Source organism: Eucyclogobius newberryi, unplaced genomic scaffold, assembly GCF_026437365.1.
Source record: "Eucyclogobius newberryi isolate DKJ021-1_F unplaced genomic scaffold, fEucNew1.0.hap1 SCAF_13, whole genome shotgun sequence".
Taxonomy (NCBI): Eukaryota; Metazoa; Chordata; class Actinopteri; order Gobiiformes; family Gobiidae; genus Eucyclogobius; species Eucyclogobius newberryi.
Genome location: NW_027315757.1, coordinates 12,787,707 through 12,808,909, shown reverse-complemented (window position 1 = coordinate 12,808,909; position 21,203 = coordinate 12,787,707). Strand labels below are relative to the sequence as shown.

Sequence of the window (21,203 nt, the reverse complement as noted above, 5' to 3'; positions counted from 1 at the left end):
AGAGTCAGAATGTAATTAAAAAGAAAGCGATGGATCCGGGGCGTCGGGCAGAGGGCACGGGAGGTCGGCGCTTTTTAAGAGTAGCTCCCAAAGGACTGACCACAAAGGCTGGACTTTTGGTCAGGAAGGAGCGAGGCGTTTTAGAGGCGGCGACGTAGAAGAGGGACTTTCCCCTGCGGCGTGGAGGAAGAAGAGGATGTTACGTTATTGATTATGTGGAGGTAAGTCTGAAAAAGTGAAGCTTTAGCATAGCAGTGTTCCATTGTCGAGTTTGCATGTTCTCTGGGTTACTTTTCTCCGAGTGAACTATCTAAATGGATACGACGTGAGCTAGCAAAACTTAAAGTAACAGTACGCACTTTTCTGGAGGTGTAACGTCATCCGCATTATTCCGTTATTGGAGATATCAGAGCGCTCACAGTAAGGATCAAAAAACACGTGCTTATTTTAGCTGATTTTTTGGCTAAAAAGTTACATACTGGGGCTTTAACCGCCACAAAGAACAGCAGCGTGCGCGGGTAACGGACATTTTGTTTTTCATTTCATTTTGTGGATTAACTGATTGATTTGTTTGTAGTTTTGTTCTTTGGTTCTGTATTTTCATTGAAGCATTTATTCTGTTGACAATGTTGCTCTAAACTGAAAAAATGACCATCAAAATAAATAACTTGACACTGTTCCATTTAAATGTACAGAAAAACAGACAAAACTACTCACACACAATGCAAATTAATAACTAACTCATGACCAGTCTTTCCCCTCACAAACGCCTGCGTGACCCTTAAACAGGTCCATGAAGTGCCCGTTAGCGGGGGGCAGCACTCCACCGCACGCCGTCGCCCTTGGACCCGTCGACCCGTTGCCGACTCGCCCCGGCGCTTTGCCCCGGGAACACGTCCATTACACGGACTCTTTTATCGCACTTCAGGAGCACATCTTCGGCCGCATTTGCACCGTTTCAGGCGAGGATCACCGTTTAGCACATCTGCGATAAGGATACTCACGGCGAGACGCTGTGAAGGACGCTACAAAGACTCCACTCTAAAGCACTTCACTTATTTAAAGCCTAAACCTTAAAACTCTTTAATCGTTTCAAACCTCCTGAGGTTTAGAGTCAGAGCCACGCGCTAAAGTCAAAGGCAATACATGCATTAATTAACTCATTGATTTAGACTCGAAAATCTAATTTGACTTCACACATTCACACACAATCCTTCAATGAAATATTTTGCCTTTTTTGCAGTGCCCGGAGCCACATTCTGACCCTGAAAAGACACAAAAATGACCTCTCTCACAAACTCCCCGGCTCCAGACAGCGACACGAACAGTTTTTACACTTCTGTTTTTTCCCGCAATGGGATGATTCGGCTGGGTTTTCGTGGAGCCGTTTTTCTACAAAAAACAAGTGAAAAAATGGGTCAAAAAACACTGCATTAACCTGAAATTGCAGGTCATGTGTCACCCAGGGTATGTTATACTTCTGCGGTTTATAGTGCTCTGGATAAACAATCTTATTCTAGTTTAATATATATATACGCTCGTGTAAAGAGACAAAAGCTGTACTCTTATTTACCATCAGAGAGTTTTTCAGTTTGTCTGCAATCTACTGTGACCAGGGAGATGTTCTTGCTTTGCCTGGAATGTTCCACAGTATGGCATTATACATGTATACATATATGGCATTATACATGTATACATATATGGCATTAAACATGTATACATATATGGCATTATACATGTATACATATATGGCATTATACATGTATACATATGGCATTATACATGTATACATATGGCATTATACATGTATACATATGGCATTATACATGTATACATATGGCATTATACATGTATACATATATGGCATTAAACATGTATACATATATGGCATTATACATGTATACATATGGCATTATACATGTATACATATGGCATTATACATGTATACATATATGGCATTATACATGTATACATATATGGCATTAAACATGTATACATATGGCATTATACATGTATACATATGGCATTATACATGTATACATATATGGCATTAAACATGTATACATATATGGCATTATACATGTATACATATATGGCATTAAACATGTATACATATGGCATTATACATGTATACATATGGCATTATACATGTAAACATATATGGCATTAAACATGTATACATATATGGCATTATACATGTATACATATATGGCATTATACATGTATACATATATGGCATTATACATGTATACATATATGGCATTAAACATGTATACATATATGGCATTAAACATGTATACATATATGGCATTAAACATGTATACATATATGGCATTATACATGTATACATATATGGCATTAAACATGTATACATATATGGCATTAAACATGTATACATATATGGCATTATACATGTATACATATATGGCATTATACATGTATACATATGGCATTATACATGTATACATATGGCATTATACATGTATACATATGGCATTATACATGTATACATATATGGCATTAAACATGTATACATATATGGCATTATACATGTATACATATGGCATTATACATGTATACATATATGGCATTAAACATGTATACATATATGGCATTATACATGTATACATATGGCATTATACATGTATACATATGGCATTAAACATGTATACATATATGGCATTATACATGAATACATATGGCATTATACATGTATACATATGGCATTATACATGTATACATATATGGCATTAAACATGTATACATATATGGCATTAAACATGTATACATATATGGCATTATACATGTATACATATATGGCATTAAACATGTATACATATATGGCATTATACATGTATACATATATGGCATTATACATGTATACATTTATGGCATTAAACATGTATACATATATGGCATTATACATGAATACATATGGCATTATACATGTATACATATGGCATTATACATGTATACATATATGGCATTAAACATGTATACATATATGGCATTAAACATGTATACATATATGGCATTATACATGTATACATATATGGCATTAAACATGTATACATATATGGCATTATACATGTATACATATATGGCATTATACATGTATACATTTATGGCATTAAACATGTATACATATATGGCATTATACATGTATACATATATGGCATTATACATGTATACATATGGCATTATACATGTATACATATGGCATTATACATGTATACATATATGGCATTAAACATGTATACATATATGGCATTAAACATGTATACATATATGGCATTAAACATGTATACATATATGGCATTATACATGTATACATATATGGCATTATACATGTATACATATATGGCATTATACATGTATACATATATGGCATTATACATGTAAACATATATGGCATTACAGGGTTCAAAATAAGCGGTATCGCATCGCAAAATGTGACGCAATTTCTCTCAAATGCGATGCGTTCGTCAGAAAAAAGTGTGTTGGCGATACAAAAATGTGTGTTCACTTGTATAACCAAAGCGCCAAAAAGCACTGATCACTCGTCAATCGATCGTCAATAACGGCCTGACACGTGTAGGACACTGTGTTGTCATGACGAGTCCCGCTGCTGTCTCAGATCACGAGTCTGAAAGTGGGAGGAGCCACGTGCGCTAAAGTTTGCGTCAGATTCAGACTTCCGAGGTCAATAACTCCTAAACGCAAAAGTCTTTGCAGATCATACACAGCCAAAACACTCATATTTACACTGCCAAGTGACACAACCTCGTTTTTAACAATCAGATGCATATTTTGGGCACAGCGAATTACACTGATCTGAATATGCAGCCGGAGCCGAGACGCGTGCTTAGGGACCGTTATCAAATGTGCAGCTGGAGCCGAGACGAGAGTACTTAGGGACCGTCATCAAATAGCAAAACGAAAAATGGAATGGAACGTCAAATAGAGCTGTACAATTTGAATAACACAATAAATACACTATGATGGACGCCACAGCAACCTTTATTTTTCCATCAGAAGCTTAATACATATTTTTTGTGAGTGTAATGACAATTAATATGTAAATGAGACTGATTACAAATAGTAATCTGATTGATGATGATATGGAAGAAAGTTGTAAATAAGGCCATCTGACTTTGTGTTGATTAATTTGTTCAACAACTAATTTTATTTGCAAGTTTTCTGTTTTATTTAAAGAAAAAAAAATTAAAACTGTTTAAAAGTTAATTTGTTAAGAGTTTTTTTTTAAAAAAATAGAATGTTTACAAATACATTTTAAATAAATAATCATGTTATATCAATGGAAAATATTGATTGTTAGTCACTTTCGTGTTTTGCTATGCAATTATGAAATTGCTATACAAATTTCGAAAAATCAACGGATTGTTTAGCAGCACCGCTATACAAGTGAAAATCCTTAATCTGAGCCCTGCATTATACATGTATACATAATATGTATACATGTATAATGCAGGGCATAATATGTATACATGTATAATGCAGGGCTCAGATTAAGGATTTTGGCATTTATGGCATTATACATTTATCCGGCATCGATTCAATTACATGCGTTTTTATTGCGATGGCAACAAAAGACGACCCTGAACCTTCAAACATTTACAATAACCTCTTTTCTTCAAACTTGAGTGTTCATATTGTGCCAGCACTAGTGGAGGGCCTCTCCTGGCATCCTTCACCGCGCCTCCCCCCCGCCCAGCCCCGCCCCCCTCCTCTGCTGTCTGAGTGGACGCCCCGCCTGTGGATCTCGGCCCTAACAGTGCGCCCCGCTGTGATAATCTGCAATAAGCCATCTGCACGGCCGCTCGCTGCTGCACGGCCGCTCGGGGTGTGACGCGGAGAACATCAAATATAAAACGGTGCCAGGAGAAACCAGGCCCGACGGCGATCTCAGAACTATTTGGGATGTGACGAGAAAGTTCACGACAGACGGTGGAATAAACGTGTTTTAGCAGTAAATATATACGCAACACGTACTCACTTCATTCCTGAGTGAAAAACAGTGGCACCAGTTCCACCTTTTGGTTGAAATCAACTGAAAAATGAAAATGCTCAAAAATACAATATTTTATTTGTGTGTCAAACAAAATCAACTAAAGCGTCAATACAGAACACAGTGTAGCACAAATACAGAAGTATAATACTGAAAAATACACAGCCTCCAGTCAACCAGCAGATTAAAACCACATATAAAATACACATTATGCTTATTTAAACACAAATATAAGAATTTAAATCACCTCAAAGCAAAGCATTTTGTGTGTATCTCATTACAAAATAAATGTGGCAAGAGCAGTTTGTATGATAACTCAGTAAAGACACAACTATTTATGTAAAGAAGCTGTGGAACATTATCAAACTGTTCTAAACTAACAAACCAATCAGTTGTTGCAAGACTTGACTCTACAGTGGTCGACAGAGCAAACAAAATTATATTGATCACCGATTGGCCTTTTGGCCCACTTGCGGCCGGTTTTCGGCATTGCTCCGGCAACGTCACAACCGTGGCGTTTGTTAAATTTTTCCCAGTTCGGGTGGTCAGAGGAAACCCAGTGACCGTCGACCCACAGCCACGCCTCAAAGAAGCAGGCAAAGTGCAGCCCCACCCAAACAAACTCTGTGTCTGCCATATTGGCTCTCTTCCGGACCATTCTCTGCTCGTGCTCGTCCCTCATCATAGCCAGGTCGCCGTGGTGATGCCTGCAGTGAACCAGAGCCTCCTCAAAGGTCTTGTTCTCTCTCACCAGGACCATCTCATCTGTGCAGGGAAAAGAAAGTCTCCATCAAATCCTGCGTAATATTCACTCTTAATTTGATTATAATCCAAGTCCAGTCTCAGTCCATCGAATTAAGTGAGAGAATCGTTTTACCTTATTTTCCAGCCTATAAGTCGCACTGGACAATAAGTCGCACTGGACTATAAGTCGCACTGGACTATAAGTCGCACTGGACTGGACAATAAGTCACACTGGACTATAAGTCGCACTGGACTATAAATCACACTGGACTATAAGTCGCACTGGACTGGACAATAAGTCACACTGGACTATAAGTCGCATCAGCCAAAAAAAAAAGGATGATAGTGAAGAAAAAACATATACTTATACTCCAGTGCGACTTCTATACACCGCATTTTTTTGGAGGTAAAGGAAGTGCAAATTCTTCTTCTGCGTCGCTTAGAGCCTAGAGCGCCCTCTTGTGAAATGCGGTTGCCAGTGTGAAAAGAACAAATATTAAGTCGCACCTCGGGCAAATTATTAAAAAAGGTGTGACTTATATTCTGGAAAATATGGTAATGAGCTTTTATATTTCTATTTTCAACTTTATTTTTCGACTTTGCTTCAAAAACTGACATTTTATTGATGTTAAACTATGATAAACATTTACCACAAATACCAGAGTACGAATGAGACAAACTTGAGGTAAACTTGTGCTGGTTTCAGTCCCAGATTTCCCCCGTTTTTTTCCTTTTTAAACCTAGTTTGGTGAGTTAATCTTGGTCAGATTCTGGTGTCCTGGTCTTCAGTCCTGGAGTAGAGTGGTATAGTCAATATTGAATAGAGAATGTAATACTTACTGTAATAGCAAATGAAAGGACATTTCTTTCCACAATCAACATTCTTCCACTGGTTATATGCGCTAAGTTTGGCACATGTATTGCTTTTGAAAACAAAATTGTGATTGAACTCTGTGTCCCAGCTCCTGAAGGAAGAGTCACTCCCATCAGACCAAGCCCAACGGTCTCGAAAAAGGCCAATCCAGTACCACTCATTATCTTTTAGCCCAATGTTCTTTACTTTCTTTAACTGGTCAATTCCACTGACCAGGTCAGTGTGTTTATCTCTGCAGTCTTTCTGAGCATTTAGCCAGCTTTTCTTTCCATTCAACAGCTTTACAAACGGGACTGTGCCCTTATCTGCGGAAAGAAATAAAAGTTATTTGTTAGTATCATGTAATAATGCTGAAAATGTTACATTACTGTTCATATTTACGAAATAAATGCGAAAGAAGCAGAGCACTAAGAGGTTATAGAACACCATCTTTGTAATATGCAAAATTGCTTTGAATAATTTAAACCGTGGTCAATATTAATTGGTGCCTTAAAGGTCTTAAAAAACAGAACAAGTTCATTTTAAACTCCACGTGTATTGCTCAGTTACTTAACGTATTTCTAAGTCCTAATTATTCATTGTGACGAGATTATAAGCACTTTTCACAACTCTTTACATGAAATAAATCAGGTACAGCCCCTTTAACGGCCGTAAATGTGCACCACGTTTGTTTTCACCAATCATTTACAATTATTTTTATTCACCGTGTCGTGGAGCATTCTAGGCAAAGCAATAACATCGTCATGGAGACAAGAAGCTGGCGCGCCCGGACGGAGACACGTAGTTCAACTTAAAATGTATAGACTGAATGCATCTTCTCACCATCATAGCACAAGAAGGACAAATCTGCTGTGCAGCTCACTGTTTCCCAGAACCACTTCTGATTTGTCTTTTTTGCTTTTACACAGTTAGTGTTTTGAGGATCGAAGTTCCCCCACTTTGCTTCATTTGCTTCATAAACATGCTCGGGCTGAGACCAGCGCCACCGCGCGTCGTCTTTGTTGAAAAGTCCAATCCAAGTGTTGCTACAGTCGTTCGGCTTCGCACATATGCTCTCCATTTCAGCCATGTCATCAACACTGACCAGGTCAGTGTAGTGATCTTTGCAAAACTTCTGAGCTTCTGTCCAGGTCTTTTCCTGCTCAAAATAGTGGTAAACTCGATTGTGAGCCAGCGTGAGAGACCACAAACCTAAAACATAAAGGTAAATTAGTGCCGTCATGTAAATATCACGACATGTGCACCATCACAGACATCTTCCTATAATCTGTCCTTTCCCCCTGTATCTACTGCGTTGTAAGAACGAAATTTCCCCATGTGTGGACATTAAAGGATTATCTTATCTCAAACCTGTTAAAATCCAGACTTAAAACGGATTTATTAAGAGTGGCTTGTTTTTACTTAAGTTTTATGTTTTGTATTGCCTTGATTTTTTATTGTGAAGCACTTAAGTCACTTTGAGTTTTGGTTGATTGATTGAAATATCACGTAAAGTAACAAATACAAAACAGTCTATTCATAAAGGCAGTATTATAAAGTCAGAGCGAGGAGAAAAGACTGTAAAATAGTTTCAAATGTTCATCATTCCAGATCAGAAAATTATCTATGAACTCATCTGTAATTCAAAAATAATAATGACTGAAAAAATGTTTATTAAAGCCAGATATGTTTTGTTTTTTTTAAAAACTCTGATGCTACGACGAAAAATTCAGCACAAACTGAGCGTTAATATTAGTCAAGGCAAAAGTCAAACTCACAGATCAGAACAAACATCTGCAGCAGACGAGACATCGTGAACTGAAAAGACAAAAGAAGCTTTTTCAACATGTGATTCAGGTCCTGGACTAAATAAACTTAGAGTTCATCACATCTGGAAATCACTATTGTCGTTATCAAACTTTTACACGTCCAACTATAGTTCAAACTTTACATTTAGGAGCGGGTCTGCAAAACATGTTTTTTTTTTTTTTTTTTAAATGTACAAAACTACTAAACTACCTTTAGATGTGTGTCAAACTAAAGGTGAAAGAAAAAACATTTACAAGATAATATCAACATATATACAACAATAAAACAGATAAACTGCAGGAATTTAATTACAAATGTGGTACTTAAACATGTCACTAACAATAATAAAAGAAACAACTAAAACTGCAACAAGCTGCACTAAAAACAAATTAAAAGACTAAAAACTAAAGACTAAAATCATACAGAGGAGGGCACACGCTCCACTCCTCTAAACTTCGCTGCAGTAACTGAGCCTCAAACCTTTGAATATCGTGATCGGCGAAATCTAGCTGTTTTTATTTTATTTTATCTTTATTTTTCCCCTTTATTTTTTGTCTATAGGAGTTTTTGTTTATAAGAGTTCTTCTATTAAGAGTGTTTTACCTGCGTTGCAACAATGAAATTTCCCCATGTGTGAACAATAAAGGAATATCTTATCTTATCTTAAACCAACACCAGAAAATGCAGTTCTGTCCATTTCTCAGATCCCTACGCACGTCCTCAAATACATAACGATACATAAAGGGTAAAAGTACTCACCTGTGTGTGGCGGATGTCTGTGGCGTCGGGCAGCTTTCTCTGAAATGCTCGTGTCGCAGTCGGAGCTACAAACCTCTGTTCCAGAGAAGCAAACTTTAACTTGGGCGGAACGTTAAAAAACACCATTTGACTAAAATGCAAATCAGGAGCTGCGTTTACATGATAGTTGACAACCTCGTTTACATCCTCGTTTATGTAGCAGTGGGCTTTGAATATTTCAGTGCTTTTTCAGTGGAATCGTAACCGAAACCTCGACGTCGGCATTTTGTTCAGTAAATGGAAATATGTTTGGGTTCAATGGTCATGCTCATCTTTTCTGTGCATTATTTGGATTTATGACATTTATGACACGTTATGTCATTGTTTAGTCACAACATGGTCGACTAAGTAAAGAACTCGCCCTTTTTTGTATTTGAATATATATGAAAGCGTGTATTGTTGTACTGTAGATCATATTCAAATACATAATTCTTCCCAGTAACTCATCAGTGTCACATGTAAACATGTAAACGAAACATTTGAAGTCACTATAGCGACAGGCTGGAAGATTCTGTCTCATTCATTTTACCAAATGTATCAACACAGTTTTTATACTAACAGTTCTACTTACATTGGATTTTAGAATCGGATAAACATGCAAGTCTGTTTGTATGAACAGTTTAGTTACTTATTTTTTATTAATAATGAAAATCAACTCGACAAAGACACGATATGTTGCGTGCAGCGTCGACATCTTGCAAATGATCTTCGACAAGCACATTAAGTACGTTTATCAAACATAATTGGTTATATGAAAATGACATAGGTTTTTTTACAACCCGTCATTCAAGTTCATGTTGTTCATAGTAAAATCCCAGTTTTCACCAACATCAACATCAACTATTAAATCATTTTAAGCTCAATAATCGACAGAGCAAACAAAATTATATTGATCACCGACTGGCCTTTTGGCCCACTTGCGGCCGGTTTTCGGCATCGCTCCAGCAACGTCACAACCGTGGCGTTTGTTATGTTTTTTCCAGTTCTGGTGGTCAGAGGAAACACAGTGACCGTCGACCCACAGCCACGCCTCAAAGAAGCAGGCAAAGTGCAGCCCCACCCAAACAAACTCTGTGTCTGCCATATTGGCTTTCTTCAGGACCGTTTTCTGCTCGTGCTCGTCCCTCATCATGGCCAGGTCGCCGTGGTGATCCCTGCAGTGAACCAGAGCCTCCTCAAAGGTCTTGTTCTCTCTCACCAGGACCATCTCATCTGTAAGACGGATGCAGCGTTGATATGGTGATTTTTTTTCCTCACAAAATCAAATTAAAATGACACAGTAGAGCAGGGGTGGGCAATTATTTTCCTGCGAGGGCTATATTCGAACCCAGGCAAGTAGCGGAGGGCCGGCCCGCAATCATTGGTGTGAAAAAAAATGACTTAAAAGAAATTAAATATCAAATAACATATCACTTTTCTGTCAAATATAGGCTATTGAATCTATTATTTAATCAATTTCATGTCATCTTAATTAAGGATACAACTGCAGACAGATGTTACAGTTAAAAGATAGAAACTAAAATCTTTCTAGGGGCCGGATTAAAATATGCCGAGGGCCATATTTTGCCCCTGGGGCCACAAATGCCCAGGTCTGCAGTAGAGAAAGGTTACCGTCGTAGCAGATGAATGGGTGAACGTTGGTACAATCGTCTTGTTCAGGTTTGTCGTTGTTAAGCTTCGCACAGCAATTTTCCTCCTCCACCTGGACACGGGTCAAGCCGACCCACCACTCGATGTACCGACCCTTTTTATGAACGGTGTTATTGAACCCGACATCCTCGATCTGACCGTGCCCATTGACCAGAGTCATCCCTTTACTTTTGCAGATGTGCAGCGCCTCACATTAGGTCGTCTTTTCCTCTGATGTGCACTCGTAGCTCTGTGCAGCTGAAGGCAAGCACATGGACATTAATTGCACCATTAATGAGGGATTACTTCATGATTGATTATTACGTTGTAAGAATCATTGGATGACTTAAGTTTTGTTAATCAAAATGATAATGTTGATTTAAATTGATGGTAATATCACGTTCAGCAGGCTAACAGGGCATTTCACAGTACTTACTTACCCACAAGTAAGTAAGTAAGTACATTTTATTTATATAGCACCTTTCACAGACAGAGTCACAAAGTGCTTCACAAAACACAGAATAAAACAATAAAAACACAAAACATTTACAGTGAGCAATACATATACAACACTATACAGTAAAATCAGTGCATTTAAAAGGCTTGACTAAATAAAAAGGTTTTAAGCTGACCCTTAAAAGCAATAACTGAGTCCAGTGACCGTAGGGAGAACGGAAGATCGTTCCAGAGTCTGGGGGCAACAGCCTGGCAGAATCTGTCTCCTCTGGTCCCAAAACGGGTGCGAGGAACCAACAACAGTTTCTGGTCCAAGGACCTTAGTGAGCAAGAGGGAGCGTACGGTTTAATCAGATCGCTGATGTACAGAGGGACCTGACCATGCAAAGCTCTAAAAGTCAAAACAAGAATTTTAAACTGTATCCGGTATGAGACCGGCAGCCAGTGAAGGGCTTTTAGAATGGGTGAAATGTGGGCCCTTCTATTTGTGCGGGTCAAGATCCTCGCTGCAGAGTTCTGGACCAGCTGCAGACAAGAGAACTCCTTCTTGTTAAGACAGGAAAACAAACTGTTACAATAGTCTAAACGTGAAGACACAAATGCATGAATTATAAGTTCCAGGTCATTTTGAGACACCATTTTCCTGAGCTTAGAGATTTTCCTCAACTGAAAGAAACAGTTCCTCGTCAACAGCTTAGAGTGGTGCTCTAAAGACATGTCTTTGTCAAAGACAACACCCAAGTTTCTAAGATTAGGTTTTGCAGTCTGGCCTAAAACACCCAAGTACTGGTTTATCCCTGGAATGGCATCATCAGGGGCAATAATCAGAGTTTCTGTTTTGTCAGCATTTAGCTGCAAGGAGTTTTGACTCAGCCATTGTTTTATTTGCACTAAACAACTGACCAAGGAGTTCAGCTTCTGGATCTCAGAAGGTTTAAAAGAGCAATATAGCTGAATATTGTCAGCGAACAGGTGGTAGGACACATCACTAAACTCTTTAATGATCATTCCCAGGGGGATTATATAAAGCAGAAATAGGATGGGACCCAAAACGGAGCCCTGAGGAACTCCACACAACAGCTGAATCAGACATTATTTGGTTTGCAGCAACACTAAAGCTCCGACCGGATAAATATGAGGAAAACCAATGAAGAACTGACCCCAATAGTCCAATCAGGTCCCTCAGTCTGTTCAACAGGATATGATGACAATGATCGACAGTGTCAAAGGCTGCAGACAGATCCAACAGAACTAATACCTTGATCATAGCAGAAAAAGCGGGTTTCCTCTTCACACGATCGCTCGTGCCAGGATATTTTAACCTCCTGGTCTTGATGGTATGTAACATATGCACAGTTTCCTTCTTCAGGTTGTGGACTTTTCCAGTTTGCTTTACTTGGATCATATTCTTCTCCACCAATCCAGCGCCACTGTGCAGCGCCCCCTGCTGCATTTGGAGCGTGGTTCCATTTGACCCAGGCATCTTTACAGTCCATCCCGTGAGGGCTGACGGAGCTCGCACTGTGCTGCCCCACAGTGGCCAGGTCTGAGTAGTGTTCTGTGCAGAAGTCTTCAGCTTCAAACCAGGTTTTCTTCTCATCAATAAAGTGGTAAAAATGCTTGTGAGCCACTGAGCGGGTGCAAAGGCCTAAAAACAAACATTAGGAATGATAAGATAAGAGATAAGATAATCCTTTATTGTTCCACATGGGAAAATTTCATTAATGCAACGCAGGTAGATACAGAGGTAGATACAGAAGCAAAGAACAGATCGCTTATAGGAAGTTTGAAAAACACTCTCAGTAGAAGATCTCCTATAAACAAAAAATCCCATAGACAAAACCTATTTCCCAACAAGGGATGGATGGGAAAAATAATAAAAATAAATAAATACATAATACCATTGCATGTGATCACAATAGCAATTGCGCATGACTATGTGTCACGACGGCACATGGATTGCACATGAATTTCACAGTAATTGCACATATGACGGAATTGCACATGGTTAGGTCAGTATTGCGAGTGTTCAGGACTAACAGTGTTTGTTATAAAGTCTGACAGCAGCAGGAAGGAAAGACCTGCGAAACCTCTCCTTTACACAGTGAGGGTGGATCAGTCTCTCACTGAAGCTGCTCTCCAGAGTGGACAGCGTGTCCTGCAGGGGGTGGCACTCATGGTCAAGCATAGATGAACCTTTCATTTACATACCACAATAGACCACTCACTGTTCATAATGAGCAGCAGCAAAGTGTGTTTCATCGCGAGCTGAAAAGATAAGAATGTATATATTTAGATTGATTCTTTCCCATATCAACGCGCTATCTGCCTCTGCACACGTCTGTGCTGAGCGTTTGGATCTGTTACCATGACTCTCTGGGCGACGCCTCCACCTTATATGTGGAGTTTTTGTATCTTTAACGACGGACCCAGTCTCGTCTGCCCCACCCTAGATTTAGCCTTAGCTAAACTAATCGTCCAAGACAAAACTCTACCAAAGTTTTTAGTCGATGCGCCAGGCTCTTCCTGGTGATATTATGTATGTATTAGTGTAGTAAGTTACAGAATACCAATACATGCTTAATAATCACTTTACTAATACTCCAACCCCTCAGTCAACCTGAATCATGCTTAACTAAACGTTCATTATGAGTTAAGTCTTTGCTCGTTAAGGTGAAGCCGTTATAAAATGGAACCAACATTTTCTTCTTTTAGATATTAACAAGAACAGTTGTAAGAAACAAACATAGCTTAGACCTGGTTTAGTCCTGGTTTAGTCCTGGTTTAGTCCTGGTTTAGACATGGTTTAGTCCTGGTTTAGTCCTGGTTTAGTCCTGGTTTAGACCTGGTTTAGTCCTGGTTTAGTCCTGGTTTAGACCTGGTTTAGACCTGGTTTAGACCTGGTTTAGTCCTGGTTTAGACCTGGTTTAGACCTGGTTTAGACCTGGTTTAGTCCTGGTTTAGTCCTGGTTCAGACCTGGTTGAGACCTGGTTTAGACCTGGTTTAGACCTGTTTTTTTTTACCTGGTTAAGTCCTGGTTTAGACATGGTTTAGTCCTGGTTTAGTCCTGGTTTAGTCCTGGTTTAGACCTGGTTTAGACCTGTTTTTTTACCTGGTTAAGTCCTGGTTTAGACATGGTTTAGTCCTGGTTTAGTCCTGGTTTAGTCCTGGTTTAGTCCTGGTTTAGTCCTGGTTTAGACCTGGTTTAAACTTGGTTTAGACGTGGTTTAGTCCTGGTTTAGTCCTGGTTTAGTCCTGGTTTAGACATGGTTTAGTCCTGGTTTAGTCCCAGTTTAATCCCAGTCTCGTTCTTTTGTGACTAAACCCTTCTGAAGACACAGGGATGTAAAAACACACTCACCTGTCGTGTTGCTCTTCGGTGCAGCTCTGAGACTTTCTGTCTCTGGATTATAGCTCAGACTCGGCTTTAAAATATGAAAATGAAGTTTACGGCGTGATAAGAGGCAGCGTATATCGGCCCTAATCAAACGTCCAAACAGAGTCACGTTTACGCCTTCCTGGAGCATAAACCAGCATCAACGGAACTTTATCAAATTTAAGAAAATGAGGGGAAATGAAATACAAATATGATCACGAAAGCATGCAATAAATACAAGATATGAGCCGAACACAGAGACACTAGGTTAAGGTTAAAACATTACATATAGAAATACAGAAATGTGCACAACTTTAGTCAGATAAACTCTCGACAAAAGAGATTCATGGTAAATAAAACATTACCTGATGCAGTCGATGAAAATATGTTTGAATCGTAAATGAGTCACTGGTCGTCATTCACTGCGTTTAGGTCAACGCCGGGAAAACCTGATCGAGGCGCAAACCCGGGATACTCTGTCCAGAGAAGTGGGTGTAGTCAATGCGTTTATCGGCGCCGCGGACGAGCCAATGACCTGCGAGTCACGAGTCGTCGCTTGTCTGCGTCGGTCAAACGTGCGATTACGTGTAGGAGCGCCGTTTTTTTGTGCTAAATGCTAAATACCGAGACACCGCTGTGTGCCGTTCAGCCGCCGCCGCACCCTAACGGTTCTTTGACCCGCTGTAGACTGGAACGAGACTGGACGGACATGGAGCAAAGACGCATTGAGTTGTTTTTGGTTGTTTTGGCGCACTCGGAGTTCTTTGTTCCTGTAAACGTAGCGACTGACCAATGATCGAGACAGTCGTCCTTTTCGGATAAGAAAAATTTACTCCTGGACACTGTAAATATTGTGTGAGTGAATGATTGAGCCTTGAATGTAATCGAGCTAATGTGTTTATGTAATGTCAAATTATTGTAATGTATTGTGTATTAAATAATGTTTAGAAGCCCAACTGGGAACGGGAGCTGAAAGTTAGAACTTGCTTTAAACTCTGCATAAGAGCTAATGATACTAACATTTAGACTTTGATACTAGTTGTGATAAAGTTCCAGATCATTCTTAAACTGTTCAGGAATGTCTAACTCTCATTTAAAACAGTTCTGAGCCTGTTCAGCGGCGTCTGCTTCTATATAAAGAATTGTGTCATTGCCATATATTTCGCAGCTCGTGTCTTTGAAGATCTTTGGCAATTCAATTATATATAAACAGAAAGGTATCGGGCCCAAAATGTACCCTTGTGGCACACCCAGATCACATTTTACATTTTACATTTACTTTCACACATCGTTGTCTTTTAATTCAAGATAGAATTTAAACCAATTTAAGACTTGTTTAGACCAGTTAAACTGCTTTTATTTTGTCATCAGAACTCTGGTTTACAGCGTCAAAATCTTTCCTAAATTCTACAAATACTGCTCCTCCACACTAGATCCAGACTACTGTTGATCATTCGGCAAAAAAAACCCAGGCACAATTAAAATTGGTCGATAATTGCCTCATCTGCTCATCCCAGACTTATAAACTGGTGCCACAACAGCCCTTTTATTGTATTCTTTATCACTCAGCCCAGGCATGTCCAAACCACGGCCCGGTGGCCAAATGTGGCCCTCAAACTTCCTGCTGAGTTGGTCCAAACAACAGAAAATAGTACTTTTTACAGTATAAGTGGAAAGATTAACGCATTTTGATGTTATACCAACGTAATATCAATGTTCAAGTCTTATTAAAGGTGGAAGCAGCGAAACAATGTCAAATGCAACATTTTGAATGATTCACGTTGTCATTCGACATATTCGACATAGTCTGTTTGTTTGTGGCCCTCTGCTCTGTACAAGTTCCTAAAATACGGCCCTTGGTGAGAAACATTTGGACACGTCTGGCTTAGACCAAGCACTCAACAGAATCCTGCCTCCTTTAGTTTAAACAGACACTGACAAACACGTTTATGACAGTTTCAAACGCGTTGCCAGAAACTAAACAAATTGAGTTGTAAAAAGAAACCAACTCCATTACTTCACCAAACTACTGCCAAACAACTTTGTTCAAGCACAAATCTTTACTCAATGAGTTTTAAAGAACTGGCACTTAATCCAAATGATGAACGTGTGAAACTGTACGCATTTAAATACGTCATGCATCAAGGTCACCGCTTCTCCTCCAGGAATAAATCTTCATTAATTAAGCAATCAGCTCGGGGGCTACTTTACAATCTCGAGACCACGCGTACTCGAGGTGTATATAACGTATATAACACTAGACGGGCCATAATTGAAACATCTGCATGAAGTTAAGTGGTGAACATTGCAGAGTCAGCGGTAATAGCCCGCAGCACATAAACGCCATTGATTTTACATCAGTTAGCGCGCGGCGGGAGCGCGAGCGGCTGCAGCTGCGCCCGCTAATACTGCTGGACGGCGAGCGGGGACAAAACCGCCGCGAGCAACCAGAGAAAGGAGGAGAAATGTGTGAAAAGTGACTCCGTGGGGAACAGAAGAGGCCAGAGCGGTTTAATTGAGGTCTGTCTGTGCGCGGTCGGAGCTGTGAATGAAGCGAAGGAGGAAGCAAAACAAACTGTTGATAATTTCTTCAATCAAAGCGAAGCCAAAAGGGCAAAGCCGGGACTTTATCATGCAACAATTATGAGCTACGGCTGAGCACAGGGGAAATATTAGACGGAATTAGATGAAAAGGAAGAGTGCAGAGGAAGATACAAGTAACCATGCAGTTAAATGAAATTAGTAAGAGACTTTGGCAAAAAAACAAACGCTAAACCGGGATTAAACAATCGCTCACTTGGAAATAAAAAGGTCAGAGGTATTGATTAAAGCGGGAAAGTGAAACAAGGTCTTAAACACGGCAGAACTGAACTGGAGCCGTTGAAAATCTGAACTAAACGCAGCGAGAAGTGTCCGACAAAAAGTGCAATTTAAAACAAACGCTACTCTAAGCTTTACCAGCTCAAATGAGGCTCATAACAAAGAGCTTCTACAAGAGAAACGGGTTTAAAAGAAGTGTTTACGCCGTGGAAAGAAGCCAATTGTTTCTCCTCAACTAAAGCCACATATATATAAATGCAGGACAATAAACTGTTCTTACACAAAGAAACACACCTAAAAACTTATTTACTACAGCACTATTTATACTTACTTCCATGTTTCAGATTATTATTAATGTTATTCATTTATGTCCAGACTCAGTGTCCATAAGAAACACACAATAAAAACAACAACAGCAACAAATATTTCTTTCAGTCCGTTATACTTGACTTATATATTAAAAACTCAAGCCAATTCATCATTTTAAAAGAGAACTAAGTAAACGTCTTTGTAAATCCCCTGTGAGGGTTAAACGTATGTTTCTGGGGTGTTTGACGTGTCGATCATCGCCCCCTGCTGTCTCTGGGTGGAAAACCAGCCAAGCTACATCTGAAGAAAACTCTCCTGAGAAACCCTGACTCTGTATTTCACCACAGGAGCTGCAGAGGGCCCTCCATCACTTAATGTTCTCCTCTAATATACCAGGAGTGTACGATTTGTGTGTTGCTGGCAGTGAAGCTTGGTATAGTTAGATATTTCAACAGTTTATGAATATAACTCAGGCGGAAGTGCCCATGCGCACTCCCCTGTGCGGACTGATACAACACACACGTGCGTTTGTTTATTAGCGCGACGGATCGCATCGCATCTCTCGTCTCCCGTAGATTTCCATCTTCTTCTGATTCATATCGAGCGCCGTGGGAAATGATTTATGTATTTTTTGCTGCGATGTCCCACCGCCATCCTCAAACCTCAGCCCAGCGAGAACACTGAATAACCATACATTTATAATGATTTGTGCCAAAGGATCAATTGAAGACGTACAAACTCTGGTCAAAGTATTGCATTCTTGCTTCTGCCCTGAAACTAAAGCGTTTTTGAGGCGTTCGTGAGGATTATTTCAGGGTTTAAACTTTGGATTGGAGCATTGTAAATGTCAAAGTGACGCTGAGCTGAAATGACAGAGTTTGTGAGGAGCGAGGGCTAAAATAACACCTCAAACACGATCAGAGCCGGGGGGCCACGGCGGGGCCACGGCGAGGGTCCCTCCACAGCTTAAAGACTCACGGTGGGACTTGACAATCTTAGAAATGGCTCTGTGGCTTTCTCCCTCTCACTCTGCGTTACCAAAAGTGATTTAGACAATGGACCAGGCCATTTACTGTTTAAAGGAGGGTTCAGAGTGAGACGCAGAATTAGACAGGATATTTTAATGTTTGTGGAGGCAAAAAAAACACAAAATGGCTTAAAATCATCCGCCCAAAATGAATGCGACATTGACAAAGCTTCAAACGCGACAGGACTGAAATAACCAGCGGTGAAAAGCCTCTGCAGCGTGTGATTCAAGCGAGGGACGTTCAGGCTTCTGTGAGGTCCAGACACAAAATGTGTTTCTAAAAATATCCGTACGAAAGGTGAGCAATGCTTGTAATTCAAATGTTACTGAGCCGATCGATCCTAAAAGTCTTTCGTAAAATTGCATCACGTAAGGTGCTTTTTGAACACAATTTGCCAGGCTTTAAAAATAGCTGGTGGTTTTAGTTGCGTCTGTGTTTGTGCTGCAGTTATGACTCAAAGCTTCAGATCCCAAAGGAGAGCGAGAGCCATCGACAGAGGGGCCATCCATCTCTGTCACCAAACACAAACTTTGGACTCACTTCAAGGTCAGGACCCGGTCCCAGAGGGGGAGGGGCCCAGAGGGGGAGGGGCCCAGAGGGGGATGTAGGTGATGAGTGGCACTTGAATCTGGCACTGGCACAGAAACAGGGTCGGGGTCATGTCGGGGTGGGGGCTGGGTAAAGGCGGGGTAGGGGCTGTGTAAAGGTGGAGTCGGGGCTGGGTAAAGGCGGGTCGGGGCTGAGTATAGGCTGGGTCGGGGCAGGGTAAAGGCGGGGCCGGGGCTGGGTAAAGGCTTGGCCGGGGCTGGGTAAAGGCGGGGTAGGGGTTGGGTAAAGGCGGGGTAGGGGTTGGGTAAAGCCGGGGTCGGGGCCTGTGTAAAGGCGGGGTCGGGGATGGGTAAAGGCGGGGCCGGGGCTGGCTAAATGCTGGGTCGGGCCTGAGTAAAGGCGGGGCTGGGTGAAGACGGGGTCAGGGCTGGGGGAAGGCGGGGCTGGGTAAAGGCGGGACAGAGTAAAGGCGGGGCTGGGTAAAGGCGTGGTCGGGGCTGGATAAAGGCGGGGCCGGGGCTGGGTAAAAGAGGGGCCTGAGCTGGGTAAAAGCGGTGTTGGGGCTGGGTAAAGGCGGGGTCGGGGTTGGGTAAAGGCACGGTCGGGGCTGGATAAAGGCGGGGCTGGGTAAAGGCGGGACCGGAGCTGGGTAAAAGCGGGGCCGGAGCTGGGTAAAAGCGGGGTCGGGGCTGGGTAAAGGCGGGGTCGGGGCTGTGTAAAGGCGGGGTCGGGGCTGGATAAAGGCGGGTTGGGGCTGGATAAAGGCGGGTTGGGGCTGGGTAAAGGCGGGGCTGGGGTTGGGTAAAAGCGGGGTCGGTGCTGAAAAGAAAATGCTTAAAAAAGAACTGATAAAAATAAAAAAATGTTACGTAAGAAAAATGCTAAAACTAGTACGTGTTTAATGAAAATGTGTGTTTTCTAATGAAAAAGACTAAATTTAATCTTGGTTTTGCCTGTTATGTTCATATTTAACAGAGTCCGACTTTAACCAAGTAAAACAAAAAACATTTTTAATCAAGTTGCTGCATCATACGTCACAAAACACACTCAAACCTCAAATGCAGATTTACTCAAACAAACATCAAATCAAATACAAACACAGCGATCTCATATCTGGTTTGGACAAAGATAAAGGTTTAGTGCAGGCGAGTTACGCTTCAACAATCCACAATATAAAATACAGTAACAGCACAATAAATGAAACCAAAAGCTCGTCTCGTGGAAAATGAGTCTCATCCCAAACCTCTAAAGGACAATTCTGTTCCTTTTCCAAACTCTGTGATCACAAATTCCCAGAAACATTTCGACTCTGAAAAGCCTCAGGTGACACGTGCTTTTTAGAGTCTGGCGAGTCGTAAATCCGAGCAAAAAAAATAAATAAATAAGCATAACTCACCAGAAAGACCCTGTAAGCGTCCTTCCTGGTGACGGGGCCCCAACAGAGGTCGGTGTCGTTGTACTTCACACTGCCCGCGCTGCACGAGTGATTCCCACTGAGAAACAGACGGATCCATCAGATGACCACGGCAACAAGGTCACAAACGCTCAGGTCAGAGGCACTTTTATTATGTACACAATTATTCATGTTTCAGTAACGGTCAAATGTTTTGTGCCAGTGTAATCACAATCATCAGAGAACAAAATCATCCTCTCAGTATTGACGTATTTTAAAAAAAATCTAAAAACACAAACAAAAAATACAAAAAACACACAAAAAACACTAACAAACACACAAAAAACAAAACAAACACACACAGGAAATCCAAAATAAAAAAACAAAAAACACAAAAAATTTAAATCAC

The 21,203-nt window shown here is 40.6% G+C and overlaps 1 protein-coding gene across 1 annotated transcript in view; it reads right to left on the bottom strand.

Annotated features, from left to right (window-relative positions):
- Window positions 1-21,203, bottom strand: part of tmem104 (transmembrane protein 104) — a 92,990-nt gene that overhangs the window by 43,289 nt on the left and 28,498 nt on the right. The window contains exon 8 of the mRNA XM_072442652.1: window positions 20,798-20,894. Coding sequence (XP_072298753.1) covers window positions 20,798-20,894 — 97 coding nt within the window. The remainder of the gene's footprint in view (window positions 1-20,797; window positions 20,895-21,203) is intronic.